The sequence below is a fragment of the Ptychodera flava genome, chromosome 6 (genome assembly GCF_041260155.1).
Source record: "Ptychodera flava strain L36383 chromosome 6, AS_Pfla_20210202, whole genome shotgun sequence".
Taxonomy (NCBI): domain Eukaryota; kingdom Metazoa; phylum Hemichordata; class Enteropneusta; family Ptychoderidae; genus Ptychodera; species Ptychodera flava.
Window position 1 is genome coordinate 32,020,786 of NC_091933.1, and position 16,670 is coordinate 32,037,455.

The window sequence follows — 16,670 nt, forward strand, 5'->3', positions numbered from 1 at the left end:
CTCTCATATTACCCAGTAGTTTGAACAGAATGTCATGCTCACAATGTACTCCCTCACTTCAATTGAAAGTCTGGATGTATTCTTTTCAGATATGACAGCTGCTGATCATAAAACTCTTGCAGGCTAAATGTAATTTCATGTATCTGAAAAGCACAAAACTGGAGCTTGTCATTAACCAAATTAGATTTTGTTGAACTCATTTTTTGTTTGTTTTATGTCTAGTTAAGATGAATATGCCAAAATGAAATGCAGAAATTACTTTCACCATTTTTAGTCATTGCAACCTAGACAAATATGTGTTTTAGAACAATAGTTAAAATCCTAATTCTTTTTTTTATCCTGCAAGTATTGAGGCAAACGTTATCTGTATGTTGTGTGAAAAGATAAGTACTCACATCCGAGGATGACGCATAAAGCTGTTCATTACTCAAGGTTTTGTCAGAGATTTGCTGTATAATTGTTGGTGATATTGTCACAAATCACCCTTCAAAACAAACTTTTTTCAGAAAGACTTCCCAAGCGTGATTGCTTGATATTTCTTGTTGGATGAAAATTGTCTGGTAAGTTGATATTGGCCTTAAAGACACAGCAATGCCAGGGTGTTCATGATTTTGTGCTTGCCGTGTAAGATCCAGAGATGGGAGGGTCAATGTGCATAACTAATACAGTAGAAGAGTTTGTAAAACAAAAGATGTACTATTTTCTGAATTGCCAATAGGTGGCGCTTTTCAATTTCGCAGATGGCAGACACTTGATGATACTATTATTATTACTGATGAAAAGGGTTCTTGTTTCTCTTTTTTCAGAATTTAGTGAACCATCTTGAAGATGCAGCGAAGGATTATGACTATGACCCGGACATATTGGTATGTTATCTGTAATAGAATATTGTTTGTCATCACCAGTATTTTGAAATATTGTATATTTTGGTTAGTTTTAAGGTCATAATGCACCTCGAGAGTGAAGGACTTAAAACTTTTGCTCAAATTTTCCTTCAGGAAGCTTTTAGCCATTCTCTGTCAACATCGTGAATAAAAATCAGTGCAAAATAACCATACAAATATTGGTATCAGAGCAACAAATGCCTTACAGTCCCAAAAGCTGTACAGTGACTGTAGCATTAATTTTTCCAACGCACAATTAACAATTTCGAAAATAAACCAGTATGGGATCCGTTCCACCATTATTTTTTTCACGCTTAAAAGTTCAGTCACAAACAGAGGTTGATAATATGTGTATATATACCAAAGTAAGTTTATCAATATCTTAGTTTTAAAGTAAAATCATGAAAATAGCCTCAAAAGGTGCAGTCATTGGGGCTTTAAATTCACCGATACATCATTTTGAAATTCAAAATGGCAGCCATCCCTGTCTTAACTTAATAGGAAAAAAGTTTTAAGTTTTTGATTTCTCCCCCCCCCCCCCCCACTCCAAAAAAAGATAAATTTATTTAGTCCAAGAGCTTCCAAATGAGCCCACAAAAGTATTAACAATCAGAAAAGTATTGTGAAAGTTTGAGAGTCCAAATATCTGTGCCCGAGGTGTATTCTACCTTTAACACGTGAACTTGTTTATCTGAAGTACCGGTAGTAATAGGATTCGTCAGTTGAAAAGACAAAGTAATACAATTTTATATAAAGAGGAGGGATTTCTCTGCACTGCACAAGGCTGTCATACCGCTTCCATTTAATCACATGTGACGAGACTGTCGAATTCATCTTGTGTGAAACAGTCCTGAAGTCATCCCCCACTGACGTCTTCAGTGTTTTATGTACATGTTTCTTCATAATCAAGGAATTTCCCCCCGGTTTTTATTGTAACTCTTTATTTCATCAGCCGGAAGACGTAGAGTACCATGATGCTAAGGATTTAGATCTGAACGTGAGTAACAGCACTCAGTTTGGACAGGCCGTGAACATGTCCGCCAGCGTGGTGCATATACCCACCGACATCTACACAGGAGGTGGGTTTCCCACGATTCATTAATTTCCATCTATAGTTGTATGATTATCAGACTTTTATGGTTAGATGCGATAGATAGCTGAGTCAGACATGCATCTTGCATATTTTTGGGAAACATAAAAACTAGATGCTTATGGAAAACCATAGGGAGAAGATCCATATAAATATACAGGCTGCATAAAACGTAGAAAGAAAGGTTAAAGTGGTTGACTCTTGTACACTGAGAAATAACGTGGCAAATTATGGTAAAGGTTTCATGTCTTCTGGTCCCACTGTACTTTGTATTTGACATTTTGACACCAATGTTGGAAAAAACTTCTCTCGAAAAATCTGAATTCTGTGTTTTTGAATACATTTACATAACTCTTCCTTATCTACGGATCAAGTACTGCGATAGTCTTGCTTTCCCAAGACTGTGTGAATATACACACCCTAGTATGTGAAAATGTAACACATTGTAGATGCATTGCACACATCATAAAAAGTCTTGTCTTTTCTACAAATGCTGTGAAGTGTTACCAGCTCAATGTTTGTTTGACTTGATACTTTTTAAAGTACACTACTGTGTGTGCCACATTCATGGATATTTGTATCAACAGAGATTTTGCAGGAGGACACAGCCACTTGTCTGTGACCTCTCATCAAATTTTATACTGGCACTGTGCTCAAACGAAAGTATAAGCAGACACAGTGACATTACACAGCAGATTGTAGACTGGTGGCTGTAGATCTTCATTGCACATCTAAACATGCAAAAAAAGCCAGCCGGGGCCAAATTACTGTATTTTGCACTTTACATGTAGACATTAAACGGCTTGAAACTGTAACTTTTGATGAATTTATCATTAATTTTGTTTTTTTAAATGTCTGCTGGTACAGTTTGGTGTTCTACTCCCCAAAGTATGTTGAGACCTATAGCTTGTCAATTCGGCCTGTACATGTTTCGACTACACTGTTATTGTTGAGTAGTGAATTCTGGCCCAGACTAGAGTTGAAAATTTAATGTAAACGATAACTGCATTTTGTATGTACAGATGCTGTGTTCACAAGCCAAATCTTTGTTTAGTGTGTCAACGTTAACATGTTTTGAGAAGTAAAACAAGAACTTGCACTTGGCATACAAAAATTAAGGACAAAAATCGTCTGCCACTAAAGCAGGTCATTTGTCTCAAAAATGGAACAAAATTATTCAGTGATCTGTTACACATAGTCAGTTACTCACATTTAATGCTCTATCAGCATCTCAGTGTATCAAAGTAATCTTTTATTGGTTTGAATCAGACCCAAGAATCCTCAATGGTATCAAGTGGACCAGTGGTTTGGATGAAGTGTACGTTGATAATTATGAGAATGACAAGGAGCTTATATGGCAGTACTTTGGAAGCAGCGAAGGCTTTATGAGAACATACCCAGGTAAGGCATAATGTTTTCTAGCATATCATTTTGGCATGTCTGACTAGGGTCACTTATATTTTTTTTACTAACTTTAACAACTGGAATGATCCAAGAACGATAAAAAAGATGAGATGAGCAAATTTGCACCCAGCCAGAAATATTAACTGCACAGCAATGATATGGAGCAAAAATGTTGGTATTCGGTTAGCGCGATATGTTTGACTTGGATTGCGAACACAGTTAATTACTATTTAATATTTGGAAAGAGGAATGATATTACAAGTTCATTAAAACAGAACGATCTAGAGCAAAATTCAGTAACAACGATATGTAAAGTACATGAATAACTGACAGTTCTCACCAACACGTGGTTATTAACAAACCATTCTTTGCAGGTGTTTGTTTTGAATGAAGTATGAGTAGTTGGTGTTTTTAATGCATGCTGTAAATTTCGCTATTTCACCATTTGGCCGTGATATTGACTGCTGTATTTCTTGCTTGCTATTCACAGTGTGTCACTGTGACATCATGAAATGAACTGTGCATGTCTACTACACTTCTAAAAATCTGTGTAAGGTAGCACTGTTAATGGACTCGCTTTGCGGTGTTTTTTTACTGCCTGCTTGGTGTCTGCCTGTCATTTCCATGCATTGTTGGTGCCATATTTTTTTTTGTACTTTCCTTCTGTGCAGATGAAGATGAAGTTGGTTTTGTCAGATTTTAGGTTAACCTTTACAACCGCTGTACTTTGCGGATTGATCTTGGTCATGTTACCAATGCAGAACAGGATGAATCAAATGAAAGATGTTCAGTCAAGGTTAAACTCAATTTGCCTCATGCATTGTTTTTGGGGGGTAGGATGGAGGGGAGGGTGCATCGAAATCGGTTTGGTTGCTGATGGATCCCAATGACCAGACATCCTCCTCGATGTTTGCTAAAAACAAAGTGATGCGAAAAGTAGACTGAATTCGTGCTGGTAGGGCTATACTACAAAAGTGATTTCAAATTTATGAGATGAGAGTACAATCTTTGGCCAGATCTCAACTCTGATACTACAAAATAGACCTTAGAAGGCTATCAATTTTCTAAAGATAATAATTTTTTTAATCTTACCTGAGAATTATATTTTAACATCAAATATACTAAAATTTTTCTGTATATGCACATAAAGTCTTCTCAGGGAAAAATTTGATGAAAAGTTTCCGGTAGTTACCAAATGGTTTGACTATTTTGTGATCTTGCCACAGAAGAATATCGTATTCATTCATGCTCTGTGCTTTTCATCCATTTTGAACTATTCATATTGGCATATCTAGAGATTGGTCCATTATTAGTATTATACAAAATTTCTAACTAGCAGTAGACAATAAAACAATCTCCATTTTATGAATCTTGTTGAAATTCAGTTTTAGAATATTTATGTCCAAAAGCTGATTTTTTTTTACATGATGAAATGAGAAATGAGCCATTTTGGGGCAAACCAGCTTCATCTTATGGACTTTAACCCTTTGAGCGCCAAAGTCTATTTTTGTCCCCTACATAAAATAAACCCCTGTCAATTTTTGTCAGATTTTTGCCAAAATTTTGAGAAAAAACTGTACCCAATGAAATGTGATGTCCATTTGGTCCAAAATTATCCAAAAATTACAGAAAAATTCATAAAAATTGATAAAATTTTGCACTAAAATTTGGCGGGAGAAAATTACAGTGCTCAAAGGGTTAATGTGCAACATAAACTTTATCACAGCCATCTCCCTATTTATCTGACAGTTTAAATAATGCCATATTCACTGAATAATGATGTGGTCAAGTCCAACAGTGATGGATTCTAAAAATTTTCATTCCTGGTTTGCAAATGATACCCTTTTAGATGAAAATCTATAAGTCTTCGAACATTCTCAGAAAAAAGTCAAAGCAAAGACGCTATTGGCTGTGACAAAGTTAACTTTGTATCCTTCGTATGGTGCATGCCTATTCCCTCCACAGCCTATGTCAACTCAGATACCAGAGTGGACACGTTTGATCACCGAACACGAACTTGGTAAATGGTCTTCTTTGTAATTCAAGTTATCTGTGTATGAGTGCTCAAATTTCTACTTTTGCATCCATCTCATTCAATGACATCTAAAACTTGTTCGCATTCTTAACTGTGCTCCATTAAGTCCCTTTTAAGCTTCTGTTCTGCCTATCGTTTTCCCATCAACAATTAATTACCATGTAAACGTCAAACGTTGCCGTGTTGTGTGAAAGCTTAGAAAGGTACACCTAGCAAGCAATAAGCTGAGTAACATTTGTGCCACACCTGATATATTTCAAAAAGTGGAATGCAGTTACCATTAGCCCACCATGAAAACGAGTGCACCGATGTACTGTTGTTACTGACACAGAGGGCGCTGTTCAGCCGGGGCTAAATCTGAAAGATTTGGCCCGAAACTCTTTGATTTCTGAACTTGTCCTTTGTGTCTATGATATTTCACCTTTTTTTCTCTCAGGAGTGGCTCAAAACAAAACCAATTATACTTGCTAAGTGTACACTCTCGTTCAGTGCAAGTATTGTGTGTATGTCAATGTGTGTCGAAAATTCTGTTTGTCTCGTTGGTCTCCACCGTTCATTTGTACTGTAATACATGTACCAGAACTTGCTGTCTCTTTGAATGCCATAGCACACCATTGGAGTTTAGGTCCTAATGACATAGACCAGTATGATGTACGCAGAAGAGGGTGGTGAGTACGAATACAGTCATTTGACAAACTTTAACCCAGTGTGTTGGTTTACTGTCATAGTCACCCTTCGGTTTAGTGTGCAGCTGGTGAGCACGCTTATATTGTTGTTATTTCATAAATATGGCAGCTTTATAAAAGGTCAAGGTCAGCACAGAGTGTTCTAAATACTTTTCTAACCTTTGTATGTCTGTTTATTCATTTTCCATAAAAAGGCAGTTATATAATGTTTAACTTTTGCACAAAATTTGTTGCTCAAATTGGCAATCAGCTATCGGTATTGCTATCTCTTGATCAATACAGATCTGACTTTGATAAGGAATATTAATGTGAAACGTCAACTAGATCAGTGCTCTCTTCTTGTAACCTACAAAGTAATGCATCGTCACTTGTACATCCAATTCTTTATCTATTGGTGAAAATATACTTCTGCACAGCTAATGTAATATTCGATCACCGTATGTAACTTTATCTGTATTAAATTTTCTAGAGTTAGTTACTTCTTGTCAGTGCGACTTTGTAGTCTTAACAGTAGTGTCACATAGATGTTTTCTCTGAAGCCCTAATTTTTACGATGACTTAGACCATAAAAATTTGGCATCAAAATTAACCCGCCCAAAACATTTATAATATTATGACAGCATTGTCATTCCGGACAAAAAAAAGACACAAACTCCAAGCAGCTAATGCAAATACACAGATTGATCTACTCTTAATGAAATGTCTAAGTTTATGATATTCCAGATACAATGAGTAAATCATTTCATCACAATAGAAAAAAGAGTGTGTTACCATCCCTGTACTTGGTACATTTTTAAAACTATGTAGCTTTACTGTCTTTGTAAAAGCCAAATACAAAATTTCAGTGACCGTTTGATATATTAACATAGACACTCATAGATGTATCTTCACTTGAAATTTAAATGTGTAAGATTTGTCCATTTCTTAGCCGGTGTTTTGAAGTTTAGGTTTTTCAAACCAGTGGTGATTGGTGACATATTGATTATTTTCAAAAGACATTGAAATAAACAACAGTCTTCACTGTACACTACTTCTGGACTTAAAATTTAATGTACAGTAAATTTGTTTTTTGCATTGGGCGTACAGAGATTCATAATTAAGAAACTGCGATGAGTGCCCTCTATTGACAGCTTTTAAAGATGCTGGACGCCTAATCAAGAGAGCTTAAATTCATATAAAAAACTTAGTTTTTAAATGTGAAAGTGCTTGTATTCAGGATAATTATGAATGAAAAGACTTTAATATCCTACTGTTCTCAAAACTTGTCAATGATTTCAATAATCATGTTGATGTAATGATGATTGTATCTTACACTAGTAGGCACCTCAGAATTGAAAGACTTCAAATTTTGTTCAAACTTTCTGTGAGGGAACTCTAAACCTTCTCTTTTGAAATCTAGAAAGAAAATCAGGGGTCACTGTGCAAAATTGCCACCAGAGACACAAAGTACCCAATATTTCCCAACACTTGAAATTCAAAAGTGCCACCATCCCATGTTAAATCAATGGAGAAAAATGAAATTTTCAATTTTCACAAAATAAGCCAGAGAAAACTTCATTTATTCCATGAGCTCTGCAATGAGTCCCAACGAGTGGAAGACAAAAGAAAAAGTTTTGTAAAAATTTCAGAGTCTGAACATCAGTTCTTGAGGCACATTCCCTTTACATTTTGTACACGTTGAACTTCTTGTTGAGAATTAACAGAATTGGGATACCATTGCTTGAATTACCATATTAAATACTTGCCCCATAATCAGAAAATAAAAAGGTTGTAGTTACTCTGTCTCTTGGATTCATATCAGCTTTGACATGATGTGTATTGTGTTACAGAGCATTTCTTCATATTGATTATTGTTCAAGCTATCTAGTTTTTGGAAATTTATAAAATCTGTATTGGCTGGATTGCGCACAAACGAGAACTGTAACTTTTAAAAAATTGTATTTGTGTGACGTGAGTACAAAAGATGTTGTGGTGGAAAGAAATATACAAAGGAAAAAACCTATCACATCAAGCCTATATCAGAAGATTCATTGATCATAAACTTGGTCATGTATAAATAAATATGTCATGGTCTTGATATGAAACATTTTTGGGGGCGTCAGCTGCTCTGACTTCCACACATGGTACTGTCAAACAGTACACCAAGATTAACTGTTGTGGATATTTTCCCCCGCTGAATGGAAGTTTTTAATATTTAAACTGAAAGAGATTCTCAAAAATTCAATATGCCAGAGGTGTTTCTGAAATGAATAAAGGCCTTTTTATGGTCTTACAGGCTTCAAAATGATTATTTTTTCTCTTGAAAGAAACTAGTGAAAGGCATTGGTTTGTCTGCAGCCTCCGGCAAAAAAATGTGAAATTCACAACATAATGGGACCGTAGTGATTATTGTCTGTCTGTGAGCTTTACTATAAGTAGATCAATATGTTGTGAGGTGATTGAGGCAGCAACTGGAGGTATAAACTCCATCACATAATGGATTTTTACACGACCAGTTTTCCCTTGTGATTTTTCCTCTGCTTTATTGACCACACTGACAATTTTTAATCCTTATCTGTGTAAGTAAGTGCTGTCTCACAGTGGCTTTACAACCTGGTAGCTCTGGCATTGTGTGTTTGTTTGTTATTTAATTTTAGGGTGTTATGGATTCATGATAACCATATGGTTTGTGTCTATATTATGTACTTTTCATTTGGAGGACTTTTGTAAACTCTGTTAATCATTGAATATTACAAACAGTGCAGATTTGACTTTCAAGCATTTGAAACTGTTCACTTTAGATCGGGCTTTACTATGGTTTATAGTTTCATGACACTTTTTTGTTATAATGGTAATCTCTAAAAATCTAGATAATTTTGAATAGTGGAAAACCAGAAAAGAAATTTACAACATACATGTAAATGTTAGCATTGTTGATATTTTCTGTTTAAGTTTTTTTACATGGCTTGAGAGATTGAGAGTGTGGGAATATTCAGGTTTTAGGTAATATGTGCCTCTAAAGTGAAGGACTTTAACTTTTGCTCAAACTGTCCTCAATTAAACTTTCGATCATTCTGTTACCAAATCAAGAAAAAAAATCAGGGGTCACTGTGAAAACTTTAGTACTTGAGAGACAAATACCTAAGATTTCCCGATATTTGACATTCAAAATGGCCGCCATCCCTGTGTTATCTCTATAAACAAAATTTTCAATTTTCAAAAAACTAAGACGGTGAAAACATTTCTTTCATCAAGAGCTTTAAAATGAGCCCCCACAAGTGGTAGGTCAGAAGAGCATTGATGAAATTTGAAATCCCAAAGTTCTGTCCCCGAGACATGATCTACCTTAAAGCATTTAAACAGGCACGACATTTTCTACTCGGAGTAATCTTGTCAGAAATTCTATCGATAAATAACCAGAGATGTGTCATGAGATACCCATCAAATGTTACATTCTGTGCATATTACTGGCATCAAAATGATACTGAAGTTGTCCCAGGGTAAAAGTGACGGGTATTTATAAAGCATATCTGATTAAAAATAGAGAGCATGGTATTTAAGTGGGCATTGCCAGTCACTAGTACTCCGTTAAGGCTGAAGTATTTCCCTCTCACATATGTGGAGAATCACTCTGAGAATTCTGGGAAAAAATCCTCTTATCGCTTGAAGAGATGGCATGCATATTTTGTCCATGGAGATCAGCCATGGATGCAGAGGAGATGGCATACGTCTGACATAGGGTGTAACTGGATTGTTCATTTTGCAGTGATAACTCCATTTTCTAATCTTAGTAAAGTTTCGTGGTTTCTGGTTATCTTTTTCAGGAAAAAAAAATTCTGAGAAACAGTTTGCTTGATGTGTGCTTTGGTGGGCTGAGTATGTTAATTTTGTTTAGATGTTGGAAAGGCATTATAAGTTCCAGAGACCAGCTCTGGAACTGTTAGTTTTTGCTCACTTTCCTTCTTTCTTTCTTTCTCTATTTCTGTTATTACTACCATAGAACATGCTATACACAAATTTTACCTTCATTACCCAGAATGCATCGTGACACGCTTATGACGTCATCGCTCAGCTCAGACGGGTTTTACGGGCATTTCTTGTGTGTTTATTTATTTATTTTTTATTCTGCATTGCTCAACTATCATATTGCGTTCAGCTATTAATAATTCTAGCTTTCTTTCGCTTTGTTTTTTGTTGCTTTTTGATTTTATTTTTCTCTAAATACTCGCCGTACGTGGCTATACTGTTTCGCCCGAATGCTCATCCTGCTTCGCTCGCATAGAGAGAGAAGTACGCTTTCCATAAGTTTACAAGCGCGGCTGGGCACATCGTGTACCTAGGCAAGGTGGGTGTGCTCGAAAACGAAGGTCAATGCAAAATTTGGATTCAAAATCGGCTGTTTTGGCGGAGAAACTGCCCGCCGTATTTCTGAGGAGCCACCAGCGGTTTTTCCTATATCAGTCTGCAAGGCCATTTAACGCCGGTAACACACAGCCCTGTCATCGCACCAGCATGCATTGGCTGCACGTTAAAGCAGCTCAACTTTCCAAGATCAAACGGTCAGTATCTCGTGAAAACAGCAACATTGCAATGAAAATTGTTTTAGTCTGTGCTTTTAATCAAATGAAAATGCATGTGGCCTCGGTTTTCAATTTCAACGGCCTAGGTCCGATCACAGGTTATCGTAATGTTGCTTGGATAGTCGTTCGAGGCGGGCGGCCGCAGGTCGCCGTTTACTTGGAAAAAATAGAGTAAACGGTGACCTGCGGCCGCCTGCCTCGAACGACTATCCAAGCAACATTACGATAACCTGTGGGTCCGATGTTTCCTCTTGTCTGATCATCGTCGTAAACCACACACCTCTTTACGGCAACAACTCAGCGCTACCCGTCAAGCGATTGATTTTTGCGTAGGTCAGCGGAGCGAAAATTATTGCTCTGGCTTGCGAGAATGTCGTCTGATATACATTTCCGTGCGTTGTCGCCCCCGTATGTATCTGTTGCCTTTTTACCGTATATGCAGGCATTTGTAATCTGTGGACTGCCTTGCTTTTAGTTGTATTATGGTGTTTGCTAGCAGCCCTAACTATAGGTACGTGCTTGAATATTAAAATCCAAAGCACTCTTTCATTCTGCACCTATCTTTGTCACACATTCTCTTGTTTCTTCCGCTGCTCTGGTCTCTGGAACTTCGTTTTTGCTTGCAAATGCTTTCTAGTTAATGTCTTTTTTTGCTTGAAATCCAGGGGATTATCATGTTTGAATTTCAGGTGAAATTTGATTGAAACATCCCAAATCATAGCGCTTGTGTATTTTTGCTGTAATTCTGACATTTAGTTAAAAGTTGATGTGGAATTATCTTAATCAGATTTATGCAAATTATGTGACAAATCATGCCATCCTGACTCTGTTGAATTTCTACAAGTAGGCTCCCTGACAGACCTTGTCAGAATTTCCGCAAAACGAAAACTGACAAGCAATGAGACTAAATACACTTCGTATATCATTGCATACTTAAATATAGGTCACAGATGCGATTATTGATTCCAGAATATAAATGGACGCGTAGTCTGTTGTTTGTTATGGATGCTATTTTTGATTCCTGGAAATGCTGTATGTCACACTTTGTCTGGAAATGACTAGCCACTATTCTAGTGTGAAGGATGTGTTTGAATAAATTTGCATTTTCACACTTGTTGATTTTGACTCTTACTACACATAGACTTACAGCGTTAAAGTTGAGGGGTTTTTTTATCAAAGGCTACTAAAGAAGGACAGTTTATCACCCAAATGAAGATCATCCTGTTGATCATCAATATTTATACCAAAGATGAGTTAAAATTTTGAGTGTTCAATGTCACATTTTCTAAAATCCAAGATACATAGAAAATACCCTGAGTATATTTGGCTTTATTTTCCTGTTGTGTAATAGTTATAAATATCAGTAACCTTGTTCAGAGTCATGATCATAGGTTAGTAAATGTAACCTAGGTAACATTTAAACATTGTTTACGGTTTAACCTTTAACCCTTTAAAGGTCAAAGGTCAGTCTTACAGGGGTTCTCTTGTTATTGTGCAGGGGTTTCCCCAGATGGATCAAAATACAATATTTTTGGAAAGCAGAAATGTTACAGGTAGTACACTAAAAAAAATAGCATCATTGTTTTTCTGGGTCACTCAGCAAAAAAAGTGTATAAAAAAGACCTGAAAAAATGCCATGGTTTGTCCTTTGCATCAGAAGACAGTGGCAATGAAGCTTGTGTTTCCATGCAATACAAAGCTACACGTAGCCCTCGTATTGGCAAAAGAGATCATTTTTTCATGGGTATGTAATCTAAAAAAACTGTTACAGCATCACGATTAATTTTCAAAAGAGTTCACTTACCTGAGTGCATAATTTTCAGATTTGGTGTGGCACACTGAATTTGTCTTGACTTGAAATTCCTAAAGGTGAATGTCAAGAGATTTTTGTAAGTGTAAGCAGCTTATTGAAATATAAAGAAATTCACACAGTTAATGTTAAATTTGTCTTAAAATGAACGAAAATGATAAGGTAAATATAATCAAATTGGAGAAGGGATGAGTACCATATAGTTGTCATAAAAAATACAATTTGATGATTTACTTCGACAGACAAGTTCCGTTCTGTTCATACAAAATTACCAAATACAGAATCTACAAGGCAGTTTAACTGTGGATAATGTTGGTTCATTTCTTATATGCAATATTACAAGTAATGCTGCACATGTTGAATTTGAAGTTTAGAAAGGTTCTGGGCAGGGTTGTTACATCCAACATTGTCAATGAAAAGACAGGTTTCAAAGCTGTAAAAACATTTGTTTTACACATTTAGTTTCGACCAACTACGGAAAGGATTGAAGTTAAAGTCACTCTGCATGAAATAGTTGCTGAGTAGAATGTACATGTTCAGTATTAACACTAAGCTTAATTATCTGTAGCATTCAGCTGTGGCTTTTACGGAATTATTCATCCACTGATTAAACCAAACACCTGTATTACTGTATACAAACAAAACTTGAAGTATCCTTTATGAAACATGACCTAACAACCAAATTCTCCCTTCACCAGATGGTGTAACTGACAGTGTATGCCAGTATAGCCAGTATGCCAAACCTGGAGAAAGACAATTTTTGCCAAATGAAAAATTAAACAAACAATCATAATAATTTTTGTTTTATGAAACTAAGGACTGACTTAAATAAGCAGAACACTTCTTATTGTACCTGATAGTATGGAAGTACAGGTCAAAGGTCAGATAAGATGTTTCAGTTGATAATGGCAAAATAGAAGTGTGTAATGGACAGGATTGTGGCTCATTTTTCACATTGATTACCTGTAGGCAGTTAGTGTAATAAATTTATGTCTTGGAATTTTCATAAATCATCCATTAATTAGCAATATTCCTCCATGGAATAACAGCACGGTAATGAATAGCTACAAATAATACTGGTTTCTTTACCCTTTGTGTCACTTTTAATTAAAGGCACCAATTAAATGAATTGATGGCTAATTGGGTATATCAAACAAAAAATCAAAATGACAGTTTTAAAGGAGTGAATACAAGCAATATAGTTATGGCAAATTGGTGATCATGGACGATTGATTGTGTTCAGTGATAGTAAATGGTTATTTCAAATTCATTATGTCAGACTTGGCTGGATTCTAATGCCTTTTTTCTCACTTACATAATGAGCTGAATCACTTCTTGTCAACCCAGCACACACACATACATGTATGACCTCAATCTCATTGAAATTGAGATTTGATGAAGGAAATATCATGAATGTTTGTTTTAAGATTGGAGGTGACTTAGTGATTACTTTCAAGACTGTATATCCTTATCTGCCAACAACAGTGTGATTGATGATGTTTTATCTCCATGGCAACAGATATCTTTCATCTTTAAGAGGGATTTTGCTCACCATCAATTTTGATGAAAGAGGGCTCAATTTGAACGGTTGAGAATCAGTATCCAGGGTGTGAATTTTGCATGAATTTAATTCGGCAGCTTGAAGCGACTGATAAGTGCCAGAGATTCACTGAAATTCGATGCACATTTTATTTCATGCACAGAAATATCACCCTCTGCTTGAAAAATTCATCACTTTTCAAAAACATTGATGGGACAGGCAAAGCCATCTTGCGAAAAAATAATAGTGTTATTCTTTACAAATGTGAACTCCATGCAAACGGATATTCGGAATGGCTGGAAAGTGTGAATTAATGCAAATTTCATGTATGGTGTGTGATGCATTTCTAAGAGAATTTGATTTTTAATCACCATGCGCACATTATAAAGACATCCCTTTAATGTCAATTCTCGCTATCTCTCATTAAAATTCAAATATAAGCGGTCTTGATGCTTTGCCAAAGAAGATAAATATGAAATGTTAAGAAAGCTCCGGCAAAGCCTGTTTTGTTGATACGTCAATTGTATAATATTAAAATGAAAATGGAATAAACCAAGCCAGCTGACTGGCTGACTCATAGTTGCTTGTTCAGACAGACAGTGTGTGTGCTCATTCATTTATTTGCACAGCAATCTTCCGACTGACCATTTTTTTTCTCGATCAATGTTGACAAAGATTAAGACAGTATCAAATTTCAGTAGTATTTTGAGTAATGTCTTCTGTATGCATGATGGTAGTGCGTGCAATGAGCTCAGCGAGTGATCATGTGAATGCTTAAATTGAGTAAGAGTAAGTTTCTCTAGAATCAAAAATCTGCAAACGGAAATGCCACCGCTTTAATTGTCGCCGAATGTCACAATTTGTTGTGTCTACAAGGATTGATTTTTTTCCCTTCCTGCTTTATATTTACTGTGAATTCTCAGTATTTGTGAAAGCAGCTGATTAGCTGTTGGCATTTTAGTCATTAGTACGACAGCTGGTCTTATTAATTTTGATCAAAAGTTGAATTTATCAATCGATATCATCACCGAGTCTGAGAACGCCCCACATTTGTAGTATTACCAATACAAGCCTTTTCAAAAGGCACCATGAGTTGCATTTATTTAAAAAGGGTTTAGAATTCCCCCCAGTGTTAACTTCCATAAGCTCCTTATAGTACCGCATTACAAAAATTGAATTACAGTGACAGTCTTGACTTGAGACGTGAAATTTGAAGAAAAACATCAGGGTAGGAAAATTGGAAAAGAAAATTATAATCACCATAATTGATGTCGAGACACGCATGAATACAGGTGTTTGTGGCTAGTGACCTTGGGAAAATTAATTCCAGAAAGACGGCAATTACTTGAATGCAATCTGCTTTGGAGACATTATAATTACTGATTCTGTGCTTTACATGGTAATACAATTAGGGTTTATGGTAATACAATTAGGGGTTTTATATCATTGAAATGCATGCATGCGAAATCTCAAACAGAATGTTTTACGGAGCTTCAGACTCAAATTATCTTTTAGAAAATAGAATAAGATAAATGTTCATAAATAAAACATTTTCGATTTAGTTTTATATTTTACAGCAGTATTTGTTGTACGTATACAGTACACGTCACTAAATTATGTTGCACTAATTATTCATGAGAACGTGATCGTATGCACATTTTATGATTGTAAGAGTGTTTTAATCAGTGCTATTTGGGTTATACTCTTTCAATAAATATGATTCATAATGTTTTCCAATTGATGGTTTTGATGGTATTATTTCCGATTTTGTGTACGAATGAAAAATATACTCACCAAGTCTCTTACATATTCCAAACAAATTTATGTGTTAATATTTAGGTCCTATGAATTTCTCATTGGAATTAAGTGTCTGGATAATTCCTATTTCTCAATGCAGTTATTATGCATTTTTTTCAATTTGTCTAATGAAATCTTGTCCTTTTTAATCCATTGTGTGCTCATGAACATTGTAGACAGGTTAACTTCAAATTCACTGTTTAGCATTGTTGTAAAGCTGCCTGACAAATGATGTCGATTGGCTCTGTCTGCACATGCCCTGTAAAAATGTCAATGAAGTGGCACAATTGTATAATGATCTTTATTTCGAGTACGTGCTCAAATGAATAACATGGAAAAAACAATTATCATGGTCCAACTAAAAATTAACCCTGCAGTACTGTAACCCTGTAAAATGAGCAACATTGTCTATCAAATACATACAGTATACCTCCCAGTACCCAAATATGGCATCCAAATCTGCTGAAAACCTAATTCCTATAATATTTGATAAAAGATAATTTGATAAGATAACTTTTAAATTGACCAATGTACAATAAAAAAGTGACAAAAATTCCATTCTTTAGTCTTCTTTTACCTTCATTTCCTTGTGTCTGTGCTAGTTTTTACATTCATACAGCGGTTATTTTTCACAGCCCACAGTAAATCATCAGAGATACATGTAACAGCTTGTCATAGTCCCTCTAGACCTATCGACATCGAAGACATACCCCATATTATCATGGGTCCGACATCAACAGATACCACCAACAAATTCATCCTTCTGTTAAAATTTGTAGATTTTCAATTTATGCCATGGTTACCCATGGTTACGTTAACTTTTGTTGATTATTGTGAGTGCCGTTTTATTTAACATACAAAACAT

General features: G+C 35.6%; 1 protein-coding gene across 1 annotated transcript in view; it reads left to right on the forward strand.

The window, feature by feature from the left end:
- LOC139134447 (voltage-dependent calcium channel subunit alpha-2/delta-2-like) overlaps nucleotides 1-16,670 on the forward strand; it is a 173,858-nt gene that overhangs the window by 96,236 nt on the left and 60,952 nt on the right. The window contains exons 4-7 of the mRNA XM_070701308.1: nucleotides 807-866; nucleotides 1,837-1,963; nucleotides 3,244-3,375; nucleotides 5,344-5,398. Of these exons, the coding sequence (XP_070557409.1) occupies nucleotides 807-866; nucleotides 1,837-1,963; nucleotides 3,244-3,375; nucleotides 5,344-5,398 (374 nt within the window). The remainder of the gene's footprint in view (nucleotides 1-806; nucleotides 867-1,836; nucleotides 1,964-3,243; nucleotides 3,376-5,343; nucleotides 5,399-16,670) is intronic.